This window comes from Anomalospiza imberbis, chromosome 16, assembly GCF_031753505.1.
Source record: "Anomalospiza imberbis isolate Cuckoo-Finch-1a 21T00152 chromosome 16, ASM3175350v1, whole genome shotgun sequence".
Lineage (NCBI taxonomy): Eukaryota > Metazoa > Chordata > Aves > Passeriformes > Viduidae > Anomalospiza > Anomalospiza imberbis.
Window position 1 is genome coordinate 7,585,712 of NC_089696.1, and position 20,387 is coordinate 7,606,098.

The 20,387-nt window shown below is 38.1% G+C and overlaps 1 protein-coding gene across 2 annotated transcripts in view; it reads right to left on the reverse strand.

Moving 5' to 3' along the window:
• Positions 1–10,293: 10,293 nt before the first annotated feature.
• The window catches only part of SNX29 (sorting nexin 29), a 98,314-nt gene continuing 88,220 nt past the window's right edge, over positions 10,294–20,387 (reverse strand). Inside the window, exons 21-22 of one of the 2 annotated variants that reach the window (XM_068206807.1) lie at positions 13,255–13,289; positions 12,631–12,714 (exon numbers count right to left, since the gene is read on the reverse strand). In XM_068206807.1, the coding sequence (XP_068062908.1) occupies positions 13,271–13,289 (19 nt within the window). In that variant the 3' untranslated portion in view covers positions 12,631–12,714; positions 13,255–13,270. Of the gene's footprint in view, positions 12,715–13,254; positions 13,290–20,387 lie in introns of both variants that reach the window. The other variant, XM_068206805.1, reaches the window with a different exon arrangement.

Genomic DNA, 20,387 nt, shown 5'->3' on the forward strand with positions numbered 1-20,387 from the left:
TTTAAGCTGAATGTTTCATGTTCTTTCTCTCAGTTCTCTCATATCAAAGTACAGTCCTAAACCCCTTGCAGCCCAGGCACTCCAGATTAAAGACTAAAAGCCTGTAGCCCTTGGATGTTGCAACAAGTAGATGAAACATTCAAAACCAATCTCTGGACTTGGCAATGCATTAGTTCATTCTAGTTTGTCTTCTACTTTTCTATTCTATTCTGCTTAGGAAGTTCTTAAATTGGTTTTATAAATGCACTATCTGAGTACATTTCTGAATCATGTTCTATTTTTGTCCTGTTCCCTTGAAATAACTGATCCATGCTGTAGCTTTTTGTTTGGGGATTTATCTTAGAAAGAGTTGTTTGTACTTTGAGGTTCTAGACCTACATCAGAAACCACAGAGATTTTTGACACTACAGTTTTGGTCTGAACTCCAAGAATTATGAGTCTCTGCTCATCCCAGGATTACAGGAAGGAGTGTTTAGGATCATAACCTTTGCTTCTGAGCTTGTGCCCTGAGCATTGGTGTGCTTTTAGAATTGCCTTCTTTCAGTGCACGTAAGTTATTCTCATTCCTCTTATTTTTTCTAAGAGAATGAATAAATGTCTTTCATCTGGCACTAAAACACTCTGTGGAGGTTTTTGTCCACCTCATGGACAACTTCACACATTATTAAATACTTCTTATATGGGCAGAGACCCCTTCCTTTTGAAAATGTTATAATACCAGCTTGAGCCTGAATGCCAGGTGGAAGGTTTCACAGAATCCTTCATCTTGAGCAGCAGAGAGCTGCTTCCACTTTACTGACCATGTTATTTCAAGTATTAACACCTCCAATATCACTGCCCTCTCTCCTGGTGGCCTGCCCCTTATATACAGACTGAGAGTGGGTCAAGGACACATTGAAGAATTACAATTCTAATCAGTGTTTGAGTCAAAAATCCAGAGCACTACTGAATATAGATGTCATTTGACACAGTAAATTACAGTCAATGTATAAACAAATAAATAAAATGCCCAAGTGTGTAACTGAATTTCCTGCTTTAGCACAGATAGGCCATGAGCAGAGTGAATTTCTAATTAAGAGAGAATTGCTATGGTAACCAGAGGTGGTCACAGATAATTGGGTGTGAAACCCCAACAGGCTTCATGACAGAGGTGTCTGCATATATTATCCAGTACACTTTTTGTTTCTTAAATAGAACTGCATTGTCAGGTCAAACAATATTTTTTGTATTTTAGATGCCTTCTTTTTGAGCAACCAAAGTGCAACTCGTAAGGGGTCTCTGTTCTTTAAATGCTATCAGAACAGCCCAAGTGCAAAGACAAACTGGAGTGAGGATTCTCAGCCTTAAGTTACTCTCAGTGGTGGCTTAGGAAGGAGGTGTTTGACTACGTGTTTGCTATGGGACAGAGAAGGGAGATGGCTGCCTGTGTTGGCAAAGCAGAGCAGTCAGGGACAATGGAACACTGCTCCTCACTATGGGACTGGGCACTCTGTCCAGCCCCATGACTGTCTTGATACTGCATTGTCTTAATTAATACCATTATTATTTAAAGTGGGTATCTTGTTATCACAATTCATGGGAGAGCAAAGGGATAATCACAGAAACTGAATTATTCTGTGCAACCCAGACCAGTCTGATCAGAGCAGGGGGTGCTTAAAACTCACATTACATCAGCACAGTAACACCTGCATCAGCAACCAATCATGATTAAACAAATTTACTTAAATTTGGAAAAATTATTTACCAACTTAAGCACTTTCTTTTAGATAGTTTTGAGTGTTATTTTAGCTAATTAGATATTCATTATCTATGTAATAAATTGTATATTATCTGTGTAATGAACCTTGATGAAGATTAAAGGAAAATCTCATTATTTCCAATTGTTGTTCTGGCACAAGAATTCTAAGATTTGTATTTAAATCCATTCTGGAACATGTGGATATGAATGAAAGGTCAGCTCTTTGCTTTGCAAATCCCCATTTCTCTGTACCAGCTCTACTTAAAGGGCACAGAGCTACTTCAGTGCATCCAATATTCCTCTGGTCTGGAGGTCTGGAGGAACCTTGTGAATTCTCAGGACAGGATGAATTCAGAAATAGACAGGATAAGTAAATCAACTCTTGCAGACTTCCACTACTGCTGCAACTCAGAGAAGTTCTGAAACTCACTTCTTTTGAGACCTTCAGCATCTTTTAATTTCCTGTATATTGATGGTGGTTCTCAAGGTGCATTGGTGCATTGCATTGGACAGTTTCTCTGTGACCAAGGAGTCAATTAACAAGCCTTAACACATTTTCATGTCCCTGTTATCAGCAAAAACAAGGTCATACCTGTTCAGTTATTAGTCTCTCTGCATATCTGAAAAAGCTGCTCAGCCACTCTGAAGGTGCAATCTGTAAACACAGTAGGGCATTAAAGCCATCAGGAATTATCTGACAGAAAAATTATCAAAGGTAGTCAGAGCTCTTAGTCTGCACTGATAGTGCCAATCTAGCTGTGTTCTGCTGTTTCTGCATTTCCCATTAATTACACCTCAGCAGGAGTTTTGCATGCAGCAGTGTGGTCAAAGACATTTTCAATCCCTAAGGAGAAGCAGACTATCATAGTGTACCCTCTGTCACACAGGGAGGAGAACCCTGCCCATGCTGATTAAGTACAGCAGTTGACAGCAGATGTTATTTGTTAATTACTGACATATCCAAAGGGTCCTATGGCTTGGCAGACTCGGTAACAGATCCATTACCCACTTTGTTTTATCTCATTATGGAACATATGGTGGCAGTTTGATGTAGTAATATTTTTAACATCTTTTTAATGTATTCCTACATTGAATTCCTCACTCACTTTTTCCGTTGCTTCTTGATGGGTCAGAACATGTGCTTTCTTTTATTTTCCTTTTCTTCTAGTATCCAATTACCTTGTATTTTCAACTGCTCAGAAGTACTGATGTATCTCTTCTGCCAATTCACACTTTCTTTTCACCTTTGAAAAATATCAACCAGATGGTTTCCAAAAATGACAATTATATCTAATGCATTGTTTGAAATTAAAGTAACACTGCAAAAATGCCTCTCATGTTTTTAACTGCTTGAAGCCATACGTATCATTTTGGGTGCACAAAGAACTGTGTGTTCCATCACTGTATTAGACAAAAGCCCACTGAGAATTTCAGCTCTTCAAGATAAAGCTAAGTGAGTAGCTAAATTGTATGCTACTAAGTATCAGTGTGTATCTAAAGCTCAGATCTGAAAAGCAGATCCTTCAAACTGCTCAGCAGCTCAGATATAAAGGACATTATTTTTTTATTTAGTCTTACAGTTAAGAAATACACTTGCTTGTGTATTCCAGTGGAAACAAGGTATATTTCCAATTACAGACATCTGAGGTGTTACCTGCTTTAATTTGTAGCTAGAATATTACTTAACTATATGCAATTATATTTGATTTTATACTTCTCTATAAACCTATCTTCCCTCTTTGGAAGGCACCTGAAAATTTTCTCAGGAACAGCATGGCCAGCAGGACCAGGGCAGTGACTGTCCCCCTGTCCCAGGCACTGCTGAGGCCACACCTCAAGTCCTGTGTCCAGTTCTTTCATGACAAGAACTGGACACGGAGGTGCTGGGGGAGCTCAGCCTGCGGAAAAGGAGGCTCAGGAGGGACCTTCTCACTCTCCCCAGCTACCTGGAAGGACGGTGCAGCCAGGTGGGGGTTGGCCTCCCCAGTAACAGAAGGACGGGAAATGGCCTCCAGTTGTCCCAAGGAAGATTTTGATTGGATATTAGGAACAATGGCTTCACCAAAAGGGTTGTCAAGTCCTGGCACAGCTGCCCAGGGAAGGGGCAGACTCACCATCCCTGGAGGGATTTAAAAGTTGTGTGCATATGATGCCTTGAGAAGGCTGACCTAGAACAGAGTTAAAGAATAAAGTAGGGATTTATTAAAAGGCGTCAATGGATCCACCTTGGGCAGCACAAGAGCTCAGCCAGGGCTGCACCCAAGATGAACCAAAATGGTCACAAAATGGATGGCCAGTCACAAGGTCTCACGCTTTTATAAATTCTGCTCCATTTGCATATTGGAGTTAATTGTCCAACTACAGCCTCAAGTTATGAAGTCCCACCCTTTATGCTTTTCTCTCTTCAGTCCACCATTGCTTATTCTCTTGGGCCTGAAATTTGGATTGGTTGTCCTTGGTCCCAAGCTAGAAAAGGAATTGTTTTGTCTACCCACTCTGTGAAGAGAGCTCACCAACACTTAATATGAAGCTCAGAACTACACACCAAAGCAGCACAGAATCTGAAAAATATAAAAGCTAAAACTTAAGGCATCACATATGGCACTTAGGGACATGGGGTAATGAGGGACTTGGCAGTGCAGGGGGAACAGTTAGATTTGATGATCTTAGAGGTGTTTTTCAACCTGAATGATTCGATGATTCTATATAAAATTGGGAATGTTAATAAACATAATTTAATTTCCAGCTAGAAACTGAAATATAGAAACTGTCAGTGAAATTGGCACATGTTGAAGCATCTTCCTTCATGGATGATTTAGCACTTGAAAAAATAGGGAATAAAATTAAGAAAAAAGTAAAATACTTACAAAAATTAGGCATTTAAAATTAGCATTAACCTGATTAAATCTTTTCTTGCTAAAGTCACTTAACCTGTAAATATTTTTCAGAGATTTAAGCTATGTAACAGCAATATGAAATTTATTTTATAATAGCAATAATTCCCCAATAAAGGCATTGTTTTTGACAGCTCTGGCAGATGTTAGTTGGAATTATTAAAAACAGGCTTTTGTCATGCAAAGTTCCACAGAATCACAGAATATTCTGAGTTGGAAGGAATCCACAAGGATCATGGAGTCCAACTCTGAAGTGAATGACCCATACTGGGATCAAGCCCATGAAAAGTTGATGGCGTAGAACTGACACTGAGTAAAACAAACCCTTGATGTACCTCAGCTGATTCTGAGCAACATGCAGCACAGGAATAAAATTAATCATGAAAATATTCTTAATAGGAAAATGGACTAGTTAAAATCAGAGCTGAAGCCCTATGCAAGGGTGAATTTGTCAGACATGAATTCTAGAAAACTGGGGAAGGACAGATCTAAGTGATGCAATGGAGAATCCAAAAATATCACAAACTCAGCATAAGCTGGTGTAAAAAGTGAATCTCCAAGCATATAAAGAGCTTCACACAGAAAGACCAAGCCTGAGGTGCCACAGGCTCAGTATTTTTAACAAAGTGGAAGTGCAGAGGCTCACCCAGAGCACAACAGTTTGCTCAGCACAAAGCTCTGGAGGCAGGACATCTGTTAATGGGGGGCCCACGTGACTGAACCAATTACAAGCTGCATATGAGTAAGGCTAGAAGGTGACAATAAAAATAAAGACATTTAGCAATGACAGTGTATGGCATAAGGTATATGCATTTGCTGAGCATCTTTAAAATACTGGGAAATTAAGAAATGTTGGAAATGGCACGGATATTGTTGAATTGGAAATAAAGTAAGTTATCACTTGGTTCTTAGAAATCTCACATAATAAAAGCCTGCTGTCCCAGTGCAGGTCAAAAAATGGCAAGAATAATTCAGAAAATAGGCATCACACACACACACACACACACACACACAATCTGCATGATAATTTTCTAGAACAAAATCAAGCACGACTTGCAATATATCAAAATGTCAGCTATCTATTTTAATTTTGGGAATACAGTAAGTTCACTTACAATACTTAAAAGGTCATTCAGAAAGACTGAAGTGCAGTAGCAAAAATCTTACTCTAACATTATCTTAAAAATATCTTGCTCTTTCTTCTGACAGATCGTTTGCACAAAGCACTTTCCTTATTTTCTTAAATTTTTTTGGGAAATAAAAAAAATAAATAAAAAGCAGTAAATCCTCCAGAGGTCCTTTCCTGAAAAGAAAAACTTTAAACTCTGTAGGCCCATGTAGAAATGCCAAGCTGTTACAATTTGCCAAACGCAGCCTGAAGCTTTGCCTGCATGCACAGAAAGATCAGTAGTCCCTTCAAATGATCTTGTTCTTCCCAGGATTTTAGAGGTGGCAACTAAGCAGCAGCATCCCAGCAGCTGGACAAGCTGGACATAAAGAGTTACAGCACCAACCCTGTGCTTTCCAGCCTTCTCCAGCCCAGGGCTGGGAAGCTGCTTGTCTCTCCCCTAATGATGAGATTTTACCCTTCCCATGCAGTTCCAAGGCTCAGAAATAGAGCTCAAGTGGCCAAGAAAGTCCCACTGGGAACAGACACTTCTGCAGAGTTGAAACTCCACCCCTGTGCAGTCCATACAGTCCCCATCAACAGCCTGAGGCTCTTTGTGCTCTAGTACCTCAAGCAGACAGAAAAGGAAAATAAAACCTTCGCCTGAAACTATTAAAGTTCATAACATAATTTTGCTTTATGATCTTAAGTAACTGAGATATGAAAAGCAAAAACAAAATCCCAAGGACTGACAAGACTAATTAAAATAAAAGTTCTGTCATCTAACTTCCGTATTGACACGTAACCTGCTACAGGTTTTAAAAGATGGAGATAAACATCACTGTGAATTTTACAATAAGTGTCTGTCTTTTTTTAACATGAACTGTTCAACTAATTAGATCACACTAGAATGGCAGTGGCTTGAAGAATTGTAATTGAATTAACCAGCAGGTTATTCTGTGAGTATGAGGAATTTACCAACACTTTATTTTTGTTAAACTACAGCTTTGACTGGTGGAAATTGATTAAAGGCATATAATGCTTCCTTTCTAAAACTTCCTTTTTAAAACTTCATTTTTCACATGATATAGAAGCATCCAGTTTTGACCTGGATATGAAAGTGCCAGTTATGACACAGTGATGAACTGGATATGAATTGCCAACTGTATCATGGTGCAATAAAAGGAAATAAAACATTCAGATGTGGACTCTGAATGTAAAAAAGCCAAACCCCACAAATGTGGTGGCATTGCCTGGCATTGCTTGCCTTCCTGTTTGAATGATTTATCTAACGTGATTATAAACGGAAATGTTTGAGATGACTTTCAATATATACTACTTCTCATGTGAAGAAATAAGATTTTAACAATGTCTGTTATGTACATACATCATTCTAGAAACGTAATGAAAAATGAACATAAATCAAAGAAGCAATTATAAAACAGCTGAATAGGACAAATAGGATGTAGAAACACTCTACTTCAAAGAAAAGATCTTTTTTATTTTCTTCTTGGTAAAGTAGCATATTTTAACCTGGTTACAATAAAATTACCACAGGATATTAAAAAAAAAAACCAAGAGAGTATTTAGAAAATTTTATATATATACATTTGCTTAAAAATTCTATTATGTAAACATTAGCATAGCAAGTTAAAATAATATTGCAGTTTATTAATACTTATGTGACTATTGTACATATATATATGCTTAATTAATAATATCTTTTCTACAGTTTGATAGTAACAACAAAAAAAATCCCTCTCCTCAGTCAAGAAGGAAATTCAGCTTCTTCAGTTGCCAACAGGTTTGGTCCCACATCCAAGACACTGAGTTCTTCATCTCAGTGTTAACTAAGAAGGTAAAGCACAGACTTTCTGAACTGTATTTTCAACCATACTTACATTTTTATAATGATTAGTGTCTTAAATGATTAATACTCAAAAAAACCCCACTTCTGACAGTTTAACTACTGTCATGGCGTGGAGATGGTTTCTGAAATCTTGTTAAGGAACTCATTCCCCTACAGGGAAGGGCACTGAATTCTGGTTTGATGTGATAAAGAACAGTTGTTTTTTTTTAGTCTAGTTATTTGCAGCAATTTGTAAATTTGGAAAAGTCATTCCTTCCTAAACATTTCAGTGCTGTTGTCTAGAATTCATGCCATTATGAACAAAAAACTAAGCCATCAATATTGATTAGAAATATGCTCTCATGATTTTTGTGGAAGGAATTTATAAATAATCTAAGTTCCCTATAACTGGATCATAAAAGTACAGTTAGTGTAGAGTGAGAAATAAATGAAATGTACAGCATCACACCACTGTAGAACAAGTGGTCTATCTTCCATTCAAAATGTGAAACACAAAGCAGGTTAATTGATATTTTAAAATACATTTTGTATTTCATATAGATATTTTCCTATAGTAAAGTGAATATCTTTGAATATAAAATGCTATGAAACTACCAAACTTCCAAAATAATAATCAAGTTAATATTCCATGTGATGCTGGGTGCTGACTGAAATGCCCTAACCTATAGAAAATGAAGGGAGAAATCCTTTACTTTCTTGAATTGTTTAATCACTTTTCCAGAAGTGACTCAAGATCCAGTTCAGAAGCATTACTGTTGTTTCCAAGGAGAAAAATGTGTCTGAGTGTGGAACAGGTTTCTTTTCATATATCCTAGAGTTCCAGCTGGAGGAGCCCCAGGCTGCTTCCAAGATTTGCAAGGGTGTATAGCAGCAGGATTTGGTCAAAAAGGTTTTTTCTTTTTCCTTTTAAACAGCTGTTCCACAGGTTTCTCAGCAGGTAACTGTATTTCTATCCACTTGTATATATTATCTGTTCCCAAAATTCCAAGAAATTGGATGAAAAATGTTTTGGGGTGGGGGGGTTTGAACCTTTGAAATGGCACGAAACTTTTAGCAGAACTGAGATCCCTGCATTCTTTGAAGGAAAAATAATGACATCAATATCAGAAAGCACCAATTACTGATTCTGGTAACAAAATACCAGGTCCTTAATCATTAATATGTCCTGACAGAAGCATCATTAGTTCACTGGGGATTCACCAAGTCTCATTTATTATTAGCTTGCTGCTCTGAGTCAGTCAACCCCATTGTTAGTGGGTTTGTATTAATTAATTTGACAGCTACCACGTAGATATTATTCTGTACAATAAAACATGACTGTTACAAAGAAACACTCCACCTTAGCAATAGGTCACAATTTTGAGCCAGTAATCTTTAATACCATTCTGTTCTTTCTCTAAATGCTTGTATTAATTCAATCACAACGGTTTATGACTTGCAGTAGATTCTGTAAGGTAGCATAATTTGATTACAACAATCACATCAACAATATATTCCATTAAAAAGACTGGCTTTGAAATTATTATCTTCCTAAGAATATGTGACTTAATGGACATATCAATTTAAGCCTTTATAACTATGTCAATATCCTGCCTTATATAAACCTTGGAAATTTATTACTATTATTATTATTATTGAGAACTTTGATTTAATTTGCAAAAGCCAAGTCGACACATTGCATTCTGTATAATGAATGACAGAATCTCTAAATAAATGAGATTCTGAAAAACCACAGTCAGTCTGTGAATACTGATGGAGACATCTGCAAAAGCTGGAAGAGCTCTGCCTGCTCTGCATTTCTTAGGGAAGGGTTCATGGTGGAGGTGACTGGAGAGCAGCATTGCAGTAGAAGTTGTGCCGCTTTTTTCCAATTTATTTTGAACAGTCACTAAAGGATGCAGAGGAGAAGCCCTGGATCTAAAGACAAAGCAGGAATGAAATGCTAACAAGACCACAAATTGCTCTAGGCTGGCTCTACCAGCCAGGAACAGCTCCAGGGCCCAGCCAGTCCCGAGTCCTCGTCCTGGGATTACAGCAATGGCCACTGGTGCCAGCAGGAAGGGTCAGTAATGAATTAATTAATAATTCATTAGTAATGAACCCAGCAGCTCATTGTGAGCCACCCACTGAGCACAGACAGGGGTTTAAGAGCAGTGAGTCAGCCAAAGGAAGTTTAGAACTACAAAAATTGTAACTGCATGGAACTGGGTGAACAGGATAAGCTGATAAAATCATTCCACTGGCACAATCATTGCTACAGGTATTTCAGGTGAATAATGTACCTACTTGGGATTCTTAATACCAACTGGTCAGCCTTCTTCAAGAGGCTTTGCTGGTTCTGGTGAATGAACAGTAGTGAGATTTGTAACAGATATACAGGATTCTAAGACAGGGCCTTTCAGAATGTCTTGAGGTGGGAAAAATTTGGGCATTCCTGTCATTAGGCACCCACTGGCACTCATGCAGGTTCCTCTGTAGTCTTCAACATAACCAGGGGTATAAAGTGGGAATGCCACCTTGTAAAGAAAGGCTTTCATTTGATTATTTCCTGGGATTTTAGTGGAGCTTTTAAAAAGATTAGTAATGCACCCCTTATGGTATCTTGTATCACCAAGTGAACATTGTTTGCAGACTGTCATCTTAGCAGCTGATACACAATTCAGCTAAAGTTAACAAAGAGCAATTTGTACATGGTAAACAAGTTTAGTATCTTTATGTGATCTACATACATACTTTAAAATTTACAAGAAGCAAGATAATCAGGAATGAAATCATTTTAAGAGCCAAATGCAGATACAAAAAAGTCCTTTTAAACAACTAAAAAGAAATTCAGTGTGCAGTAAATGAAATTTCTTACCATTTGCAGTTTGCTGAATAAGTACTTGAATCTGTGAATTATTTCTTGAAAATGAATACAGCTTCATGTAACAGATACATCACAAAGGTTTCCACACAGTGTTTTCTTTCAAATTTACTTGCAATTCAGTGTTAGTATATGTGCCATATTTCTACTAACCAAGTCTCCACTTTCTGAAAAATGAGTTAAAATTGTTTCAAAGTGGGACCATCATTATAGCTGCTTCTCTTTCCAACAAAGACAAGTTAAATCATCAGCAGTGCATCAGGCTGAAGAGTTTGGAGAAGCTACTTAACTGCCAATCTACTCACTTTCCTTTCTTCTTAAGTGAGTGTCCCACTGTAACCAGCACAAAACACCAACAGTAATTAATTTGTTAATGAACACACAGCTGTGAGCTTCAAGGCTGGCCTTTGGGTTTTTCTCTTTGTCTGTGTGGTAACTGACATCTCTTACTGACTGGGAAATATCGTTTCATTTCTGTGATGTGATTTTACTTTGTGGTATTTTACCTGCTGAAATTTCTGACCTGGAGAGTGAATCCCACTCCTCTCTGCCACATTCTGCTGTTGAGTGCAATCTGAAAGCTCCATATTTCAGTGGTGGGAATCCAGCACGTGGGGCTCACGCTCAGGCAGTGCTGACGCCACTCACTGTGGGTAACAAAGCCTTTCTCACCTGAGAGGTGCCACTGAAAACAACTGACCACTGACCTGCCTGAACAGCACTCGCTGCTCACAGCACTGCAGAACACAAGTTCCAGTTTGCCAGAACTTTAGTAAAGCACTGAGGTACAAAATCTGTTCTTAATCATCAGCTTGTTTTTCCTGGAGAATAATATAAGATGTGAAAATTTAATATAATGAATGGATAATAAAATGACAAGATACATCAATTTAAGTAACATTATCCAAAAAAACTTCTGAGAGGAAAGATGTACTTACATAAAGGAAAACCAGAACACAATTGATAGAAAATTTGAACACACACTGCTTAAACTTAATGAAGAGAAGAAGATAGCTAAAACATAATTAACTGCCTATGGCAGTGCAGTTAATGGATACTGAACTGGATTCCAGTTAATCCACGTCAGGACTTCCATCACTTGTAACAATTCTTGTCAATTTTTTAGTTACTCTTGCAATAGTAGCATTACAAATTACTTTTCAATAAGAGGTGATGGGTAACAGGCACTTTCATTACAGGCAATTTTTAAGTATCACCATGTGAAGGGTATTACAAAATCAGATTAAGAATTCCACACTGCCTTGTTAATGATGGACTGTTCTGTAACATAACCAACAAATTAATAAGAAAATATAATCCAAGACTTAAAAGCACTGCTTTGTACCACGCTAATTTTGTGTATCCTTGTGGTGGTTTGTAGAAATGAATAATATTGCACCTGCCTTACTGCAAGACTGAAATTTCAATAAAAATAATTACATTCTCTGATTTTAAAGAACTACTTCCCACAGATGAATCTATTGAGAATATCTATCTAGAAATGTACAAAAGCTATTTTTCCACCTGTAATGTTTTTGTCATCATCTACATTGTGAAGTTTTTTAAAAACCTTTGTGTGTCAGAGGTTTACAATAAAAAAAACCAAAACAACCCAGTCTTTCTATTTACAAAAGGTAATAAATTAGTGAGGTTCTTTTAAGCACATCCTTCTGACATATTAAGTAGTGATAATCATAGGGGTTCCTCTAAGGAAAAAAAAATTGTCTTGACATGAAGCCCATGTCTCTCTGGAACAGAAAACTGTACATGGAAAAGGGACAACATAATACAAACAAGGAATTCATTGTGACAGAAGGACTTCAGAGGAACAAAGGAGAATTTGTGCAGTGCAGCTTTACAAAACAAAGGAAATGCCGATCAGTTTGCTGAGCTCTAGTGAAGAGCCCTCATATTCTTTTGAGAAAGTGATTACTGCCTTCCATCCAAAGTAGTCAGTCAGGATATGACCCTTGGTAATGAACGTCTCTTTTCAGGATTTAAGTCGATGCAGCTGTAGTCTCTTCAGGAACTTAAATTATAAATATAGGCTAGGAAGGAATGACAGAACAACTTAAGTACGTGCTGCCCACGGTGACAACTGAGGAGAAGGGTCAGAGGTCACCGCTCTGAGGCTCCAGGCTCCGGGGCTCCCTGGGGTGGCTGCGGGACAGTTTGGGGAAGCGGGTGCTCACTTTCGAGCGATTGCTTTTGCTCACTGGCTCTCCAGAGGGTGGGATATCACTAGGGAGACAAAAATAAACACAGAAGAGCTCATTTATGTTATATGTAAATTGTTGTGTAGTTACTTCCAACATGAAAAAAGCAGATGTTATGAGAGCCTGGCACATGACTGCGAAGTACAGCACACATCTTCAACATCACGGAATTGCGTTCTTTCTACTGGTGTCTCAAGTGTGAATTACAAAATGGGCTCTTTCAGAAATGAGACCTAGTAGAACTTTCAATACTTTATGGAAGATTGCAAGTTACAGGATAAAAGCGGATCTCTATGAGTTGCAGATCAAAAATGGTGGGAAAAGCATTTTGAAGTGATAAAATACAAGCAAAATCGATGAGCTTGGATGATGCTCAATTAACAATCCTCTAATCATGGATGGATGTATCATTACATGATGAAGTACATTGGTAATACATCCCTGAATTCTTCAGTCTCTCCTGACCCACAACAGACTACAGTCTTACATGAATGAGCCTTTTGCAAAAGACTCTGAGAAATACATTAAGTTCAAAAACAAGCAGTAACAGAAAATTCCAGCTTACCTAGGTGATATTCAGGCTATAGACTCCTCGGAAAACTACAGTATAAAGGGATAGCATTGTACTTTTGCCATTCTTTTACAGGACTCCACGTGGTTTTTAATTAAACTGCTTACACACAGATAAATAAATAAAACTAAGTTTTGCATTTAGCAACTCAGCTAAGCAATAAAATAACACAGCACACAAAGCCAAGCTTATTTTCCTAAGTGAAAAACCCCAACTTTACAATACCTATCTTCAGAATGTGACAACAAGTCCAGAAAGGAGAAATCGCTCATCTGCACTTCTGGCCATATTAAACAAACACAAATATATTTTATAACAACCCCCAAAGTTCTCTGTGCAGTTTCTTTTCCTGCAGAGTGGCCTTTCTCACACACAGGTCAGTCCCTCCTGCCAGAGCCACAGGCACACCCAGGCCCCACTGAGGCGTTTGGAGCACCAACATGGGAGAGATGTTGGCAAAGGAAAAGCCTTTAACGAGTCCTGGGATTGCCTGGAAAATTCACTTGCAGGCAGCAGAGCACTTCTGCAAGGAAGGGCAGCTGTCCTGCCCTGCCACTGGCTTCAGAACTACAGTGCACACACAGCTGCCCCCACAAAGGGAAGAGGAAAAAAGCAGTACGGAAAAGTTATGTTCAGTACAGATGCTAAGCAACAGAAAATAAAGTTTTGTGGGGTTTTTTAATGGCAGAGTATTTAACTGGTCTAAATTTCTAAGCAGGAAATTCTGAAATAGCATTAGTTAAAATAATAAAGGATTTTCCTAAATCAAGATTCACCACATTCCTATTATAGTATTTAGTCTTCCAAGGTAACTAAGAAGTTCTTTGTGTGAAAAAATGCATAAAATACCTGTGGCATACATCCTCCTCTTCTTCAATAACCAGATTAATAAGTTAGATCTTTAATTCCTTATTTTCCTTGTCACTAAAGTAAAAAGTCTAAAAATTAATTTAGCCTATGTTATTAATTCTTGGAAGCCAAGGATAATTGGACTTCCAACTGTGGCCCTACAATTTCTTACTCTAAAACTCAGCAATGCTATCTAAGTTGCTGTAGAGAATTCTGATCATATGAATCCAATTTCAGCTGTTCTCATTACCATGGATTTCTTTTAGTAACATGAATATTATTACTCATAATTTTATACTATTTATAAAATTGAGCAATGCAGTGTTGATACTGTAATGCTTGTAAAAGAGAGCATGTGACATTGACTTCAGAGGGTTGTGATTTTGTTTTATGATATGTATTTTTTCAGAACATGTAAACGTAAAATAATCCAAATATCAAACATACAATGGAATAAAATTAAATGTTCACCTCCTTGGGCTTTGCTCGATCTAAACTAGGTTAATTCACCAGCACGATGGCCTCTGCTGACAGAGCTTTGGCTGTCTGAGGCACACGCGGATCCTTGGCAGGTACAAGGGGGTTTACCTTGCACCCGAGAGCACGAGTGGAGTGCAATTACTGTAATTTGGTGATTGCTTTATGGAAAGCACATTTTAATGCACAAGCTCCTCCTGCTGGCATGTCCCCAAAACGACATCAGTGCCAGCCCAATGGAGCAAAGCTATTCAGAGGGAAAAGGGCAAAAGAGGCAGAAGGAGTTCCCCTAAAATGAAGAGAGATGAAATAATTTCAGTCTGGCAGGGCTGAGGTAATCAGGTCATTTAGGGTAATTACATGAACACCAATGTCTGTGAGCAAAGGACAGAAATTGCAAGTAATTCTGCTAATTTAAATGATGCTACTCCACAACATGATATATCTAATAACTAAATTAGAGATTAATTTATCTTAAATGTCTTAGCTAATTTTTATAATGACAATCTAAGACACATCATTATCTAATGTAGGTTTACAGAAATCAATGTGTATCTGAGGAATTACATCTTCATGCATCCAGCATGAAAAGAAAACTGGAGCTGAAATTGAATTGATCAACTTCTATGGAAACAGATGTTTAACAGGGAAAAAGTTTCAAGCATTAAAAAAGAGTCATAAATTTAAGAGTCTTTCAGCCCCCTTTTCATCCTCCCTTTTTCTAAACCTGATGGGAGAACCACCCATCTCACTCTCCTGCTTCAGCTCTGGCTTTCTTGCCAAAATAACCAACCCAAAACACACGGTAAGCAAGTAGGAGGAAAGGAGTCATCTCCCCTCTCTTCCGTCTCCTGTTATTAGATTTAATAATTTAGTTCTGGCATAGAGGTCGAATGACACCTATACAGTCTCTGGTACTAAACAAGACACTTTCTAAATGTATTGACAGTTCAACTGGTCAAATATTCCACGAACTCTTGGACAGAGAGATAAAGACCTTAAAATGTTCTGTCTGTATTTCTGGCAAATACACATGAAGATGGAATTGAGACAAATCTTTTTGCCACCCAGTGTTTGGGATGAAGAACGAAGAATAAGCCATTACCTACAAGGTTTGAAAATCCTCTCGTTTGTCACACTCAGTAAAAATAGTCCCTCGGTTAGTTTGGGGGTGCTGAGTTAGGGTCCACCTTGTTTTACTCAGATTAAAATACAAATTTAAAATACCTAAATCTAAACCAGGGAGTACCTGTGCTGCAGTAACTCTGCCAGCCCGGCTCCCCCAAGTCCCTGAGGTAAATTTGTAATTCACCTAAGCCTACACCTGTCCCAGCTACACCTGTTTGGCTTTAATAAAACATTCTGCTTTTCATGCTGTTCTTTCTGAGTCACAGAAGCCTTAGCAGGGTCCAGGCAGAGAGGCTTGCCAGGCACTGCCCTGTTCAGCAGTGGAATTTCCACCTATTAAAGGCTCAAGTTCTTTTCTACATTCTCACCTTGGCCGATTCTGGAAAAAAAAGCAACCTGCTGAGGCAATCAATTCCTCCTACCCACCAGGTCATTGTTTAGCTTTTAAGCATTCCTGATTGATCTGCCCAGCGTTTGTTTGGCAAACGATTCAGTTTCATTGATTTTGTCTTGGTGTCAAGTTCTGCCTGAGGTGCATCTATAGAAAATAGCTTAAAATAACTGGTCCTTTTCATCAGCTGCTGGTTTGTTCATACCTTTGATTTATTGCTCTCTCTGTATCCAAATGCAAACTGTATTTTGTGGGGATTTCTTTACATAATCAGTATATGGAACTGCAGTATTCTCTTGGCTGATGTGAGCGTTTACATGAAGAAATTTATTTCCCAACTCAATGCCTATTCTTCAGGATAAAATTAGAGAGAGAAGTTTCTGATAAAAATAGTATAACATATCTGCAACTGGAAATACTTTTGTATCAGCCAGAGATCAGAGAACAGAATAAGCACATCTTGGGAATGTAGCAAAGCTCAGGATCAGGCATTTCATGTATCTATCTATAGATCTACCTCACACGTAAATGCCTCTCTGGAGACATTAATAATTCTAGTTTTACTTGAGTTATGTTAAACACACCTCATGAAAAAGGGCATTCACTGCCAAGTGAATGTGGTGACTTTTGCCAGCTTCTTGTGCTATTAATTCTTTGTTAGTCATTATAATAATTAATTCTGGTAATAACCTCAACACTTAATGTGTTGCTCAGGCAGGCAGCTCCTCAAAAAGATCCTGTTAAGCAACACCCATATCAGGAGATCCTTATTAGACAATTGAGAACTAATTCTGACTTGACAATGCAATGTATCTCAGCACCTTCTGCCAATTAAAATCAGATAAGACACCTGTTTAGTGGCATTATTAACTAAGATTCTGAATTCACTGTATTAACTCCTGCTTTGCAGTCAACTGGGTAAAATCTTGGTTTCCAGTTGGTGAAGTGTAAAAATAGTTGGAGACACATTTCCTGCCACTGCTCCAAATTTGTAGAAATTAAGTATAATTATTAATGAGAAACTGTGATCTCCATTTATTAATACAAATGTCTGATTTGGATGTTTAAAGAGTCGGTTATTAAAAGAAGAGATAGAAAGAGAATCCCTCTCTAGCACACTTAAACACTGAAAATCCTGAAGACGCTATTAGAGCAAAGTTGTCAGATTACAAACTGAATAATCATTTCCCATCAAGATTAGATCTGAAATGAAATTTCAAGAAATGAAAAGCATTAATTCTAATACTCTGTCGAACGATTTGGTTAATGTGCAGCTCCTTCTACTTCCACATATACACTTTTACACTCATGACATATTTGATCTCTTCTTGCAGTGAAATAATGACACATAATCGTGTTTCCATTTGTTACAATTCAAATTCCCCTGACTTGAACATTCACATGCTACAATTCAGTTTCCATAACAGCATGAAGACTTTCTTCATCAACATCTGCACTGTTATTTGAATTTGTCTGTAAACCATGACACTGTACATAATGCTGACGACACATTTTTCCCACTAACTTCATTTTTAAGTTGGCATAACAAGATGTTTACTGTATCTCATAGTTCTATAACTGAATAATATCTGTGTTATACACTCTTTCACTTAGGAAAGGCTCAGAACCCTGCAAAGGTGGCCTTTCATCAGTTTCCATCTAAGCAATACTTCTACTTATACTCTAATTTCCACTTGTGCTTTCCACTGCACAATGACCTCTACATTTGGGAATGGTTACTCTCCATGTTTTGTGATGCCCCAGACAGAATAAGGGAATGCATGAATACTGTGCTCTGGCAAATGACCCCTGCCCAGCTAACTAGGAAGACAGAGACTACTACACACATATTTACATTTATTTATAACTTATATATTTGGTTTTCTGTATTCCTGTGCTCAGCTGAAAGGCAGGAGGTTTGGCTGTTCCATCCATTCCCATCTGGAAATCACCAACATTCAGCTCTAGTCATTCTCCTCCTGTCAGGGGTGACCCTGTGTGAGCAGCACACCCACCACACTCAGCGAGAGGGGATTTCATGAACATGGTTCAGAAGCAGAACATGATCCGAGGTTCTTTATGTAATAACAAAAGGTCAGATTTGCTTTTAGAAGAACAGTGTCAGTTCCTGGGTTTGGGTTTTCCTGCTAGTAAGTAATTATCTTTAAGGAAAGTAAAGACAGCTAGAATACGTTGTTATTGAAAATATTGAGGAAACTGAAGACATGCATTAGGATTCAAAATGCATCATATACAAGAAAATAAACTAAAACTTTTGCTTGGCAAGTAGCAATTTCCAGGTGCTAAGGCAGCAGTGCATTACAGCGACCAGCCAGGCACTTCCTCCTCCATATTCACAAACTGTTTGCACACAATGGTTTTGACACGGAGGGCGGACAAATTTAATTACCAAATTAGCTTTTAAACAGCATATAATCAATACAATAGGCATTGGGCATAACAACAAAGTTTACAGCAAATGCCTTCTCAGACACTGGGACACATGAAGCCAGTAAAAAGAGTTAAGTACTAACACCCCCAAGCTCTCCACATCTAGCTTACACAGCACACAAATGCAAATAATTAATCACATTCCATGTCAAGCACTGGGGTAAAAAAAAAAAGTTTATAATCTCCTCCAATTTGCTTAATTTTGCCAGTATCACAGAGAGGAAAAATCTGAAAGCTTAAAATATTTCTTCTTATCTGTTCATCCCTATCATTTACCTGATCCTGAGCTCACTAATGTACTGAAACTAATGGCAGTAAAAAACTTGGTGCATATTCCTGCCTTGCTTTACCACATCAGACTTTCAGCCTTCAACGCCCCCTAATTCCAGCACCTGGGAAGAGCAGCAGTTAGCAGTCTCCTGTTTTCCCATGGGCTCGGGAACAAACAGCTCCTGGTGCTTCAGCTCTGAGCTGGGCCATGGCCCTGGTGGAGCCAGCTGGCTGCTGTGTCCCTGCTGAGGGGCTCTGTCCCCTCCACTCTCCCTGACTCTTTGATTCAAATTCAGCCAGGCAGGAATATCTACCCCAAAGCACTGGCAGGTGCAGCTTTCAGTGAGTTTAAATAGTCTGCAAAGGAATAATGTGCTCTTTGCTTGGGTTTTGCCAGTAAACTGCCCATCATAAAAACCTGCACAAACAATTACCATCATTCTTGTATTTTTAAGGACAGGGCCCTTCTTTTAAAATTACCATGGAAGCAAATGGAACTATAGAGAAAAGTTCTGATCAAAACATGTTGTTTTGATCTTCTAAGGAAGTCCTTCAGTCTTAATTGCTCCATCAAGTTAAGAGGTATCAGCTGCTTCTCTGAAGTATCTTCATTTCTCATGAAGATTACACATGATATTAACATGTGCAAGGCAGGAGAGAGCTGATGTGACCATTCTCAGGGACAGATCCAGATTTGAACCAATGTCACATTAAAAATAACAGCTATGAATATAAAAATGGACAAACTTAGAAACTGCTCCAGGAATCATAATCATAACTTTCCTGGAAAATATGGTGACAACAGTAACATGAAGAACACTGCTCTACAGCAATCACTCTTTCTGGGTTTTGTTTTTTAAATACTAAGGGCATGTTATTGCATTCCAGCCATAAGCTTGATACTAATAGTGATCCATGCCCTAAAAACCTCAAAAATATAGGCCATAATCTCAACCCCTGTGAGCTTTTAAATTATTCTTCATTTTAGCCCATTATTTAGTTTTCTTAAGATAAAAAAGAAATTCCCACTGAGTTGGATAAACCCATAGAAAACAGTACATCTGCACCTGGCAACATAATCACTGGGTTGAGACTTGGTAGAGTGGAATTAGATCTGTACTCTCTAAATAAACAAAAGTAATCAAGATGGGGAAATATGTAAATAAATGAGTACCATCAACAGAATAACAAGGGAAATGCTGACTTTGTTCTTGGTAATGAAGACAGGGACTAATGTTTACATTTAATCCAAGACAGAAAAGGAAGCTCATGGAAGAATGACACTGCCTAGTAAATGACTACAGGAGCCAGCTTGGGATGCAACAATCCTGATGGATTAGACAGAAACTAAACAAGCATCAGGCTGGCCAGCGAAAAGACGACCACAATAATTAGCAACCAAAATCACATTTTCTGTTTAATCATATTTTAATTATTTTCTCTGTAAAATCAAAATGTCTGTGATAAATGCAGCTCATCCTTTTTTTTTTTTCATTATGACTCCAAATTAGGTTAACAGGCAGCAAAATTTGCTACTGACTCCAGTGGGAGTTCAATGCAC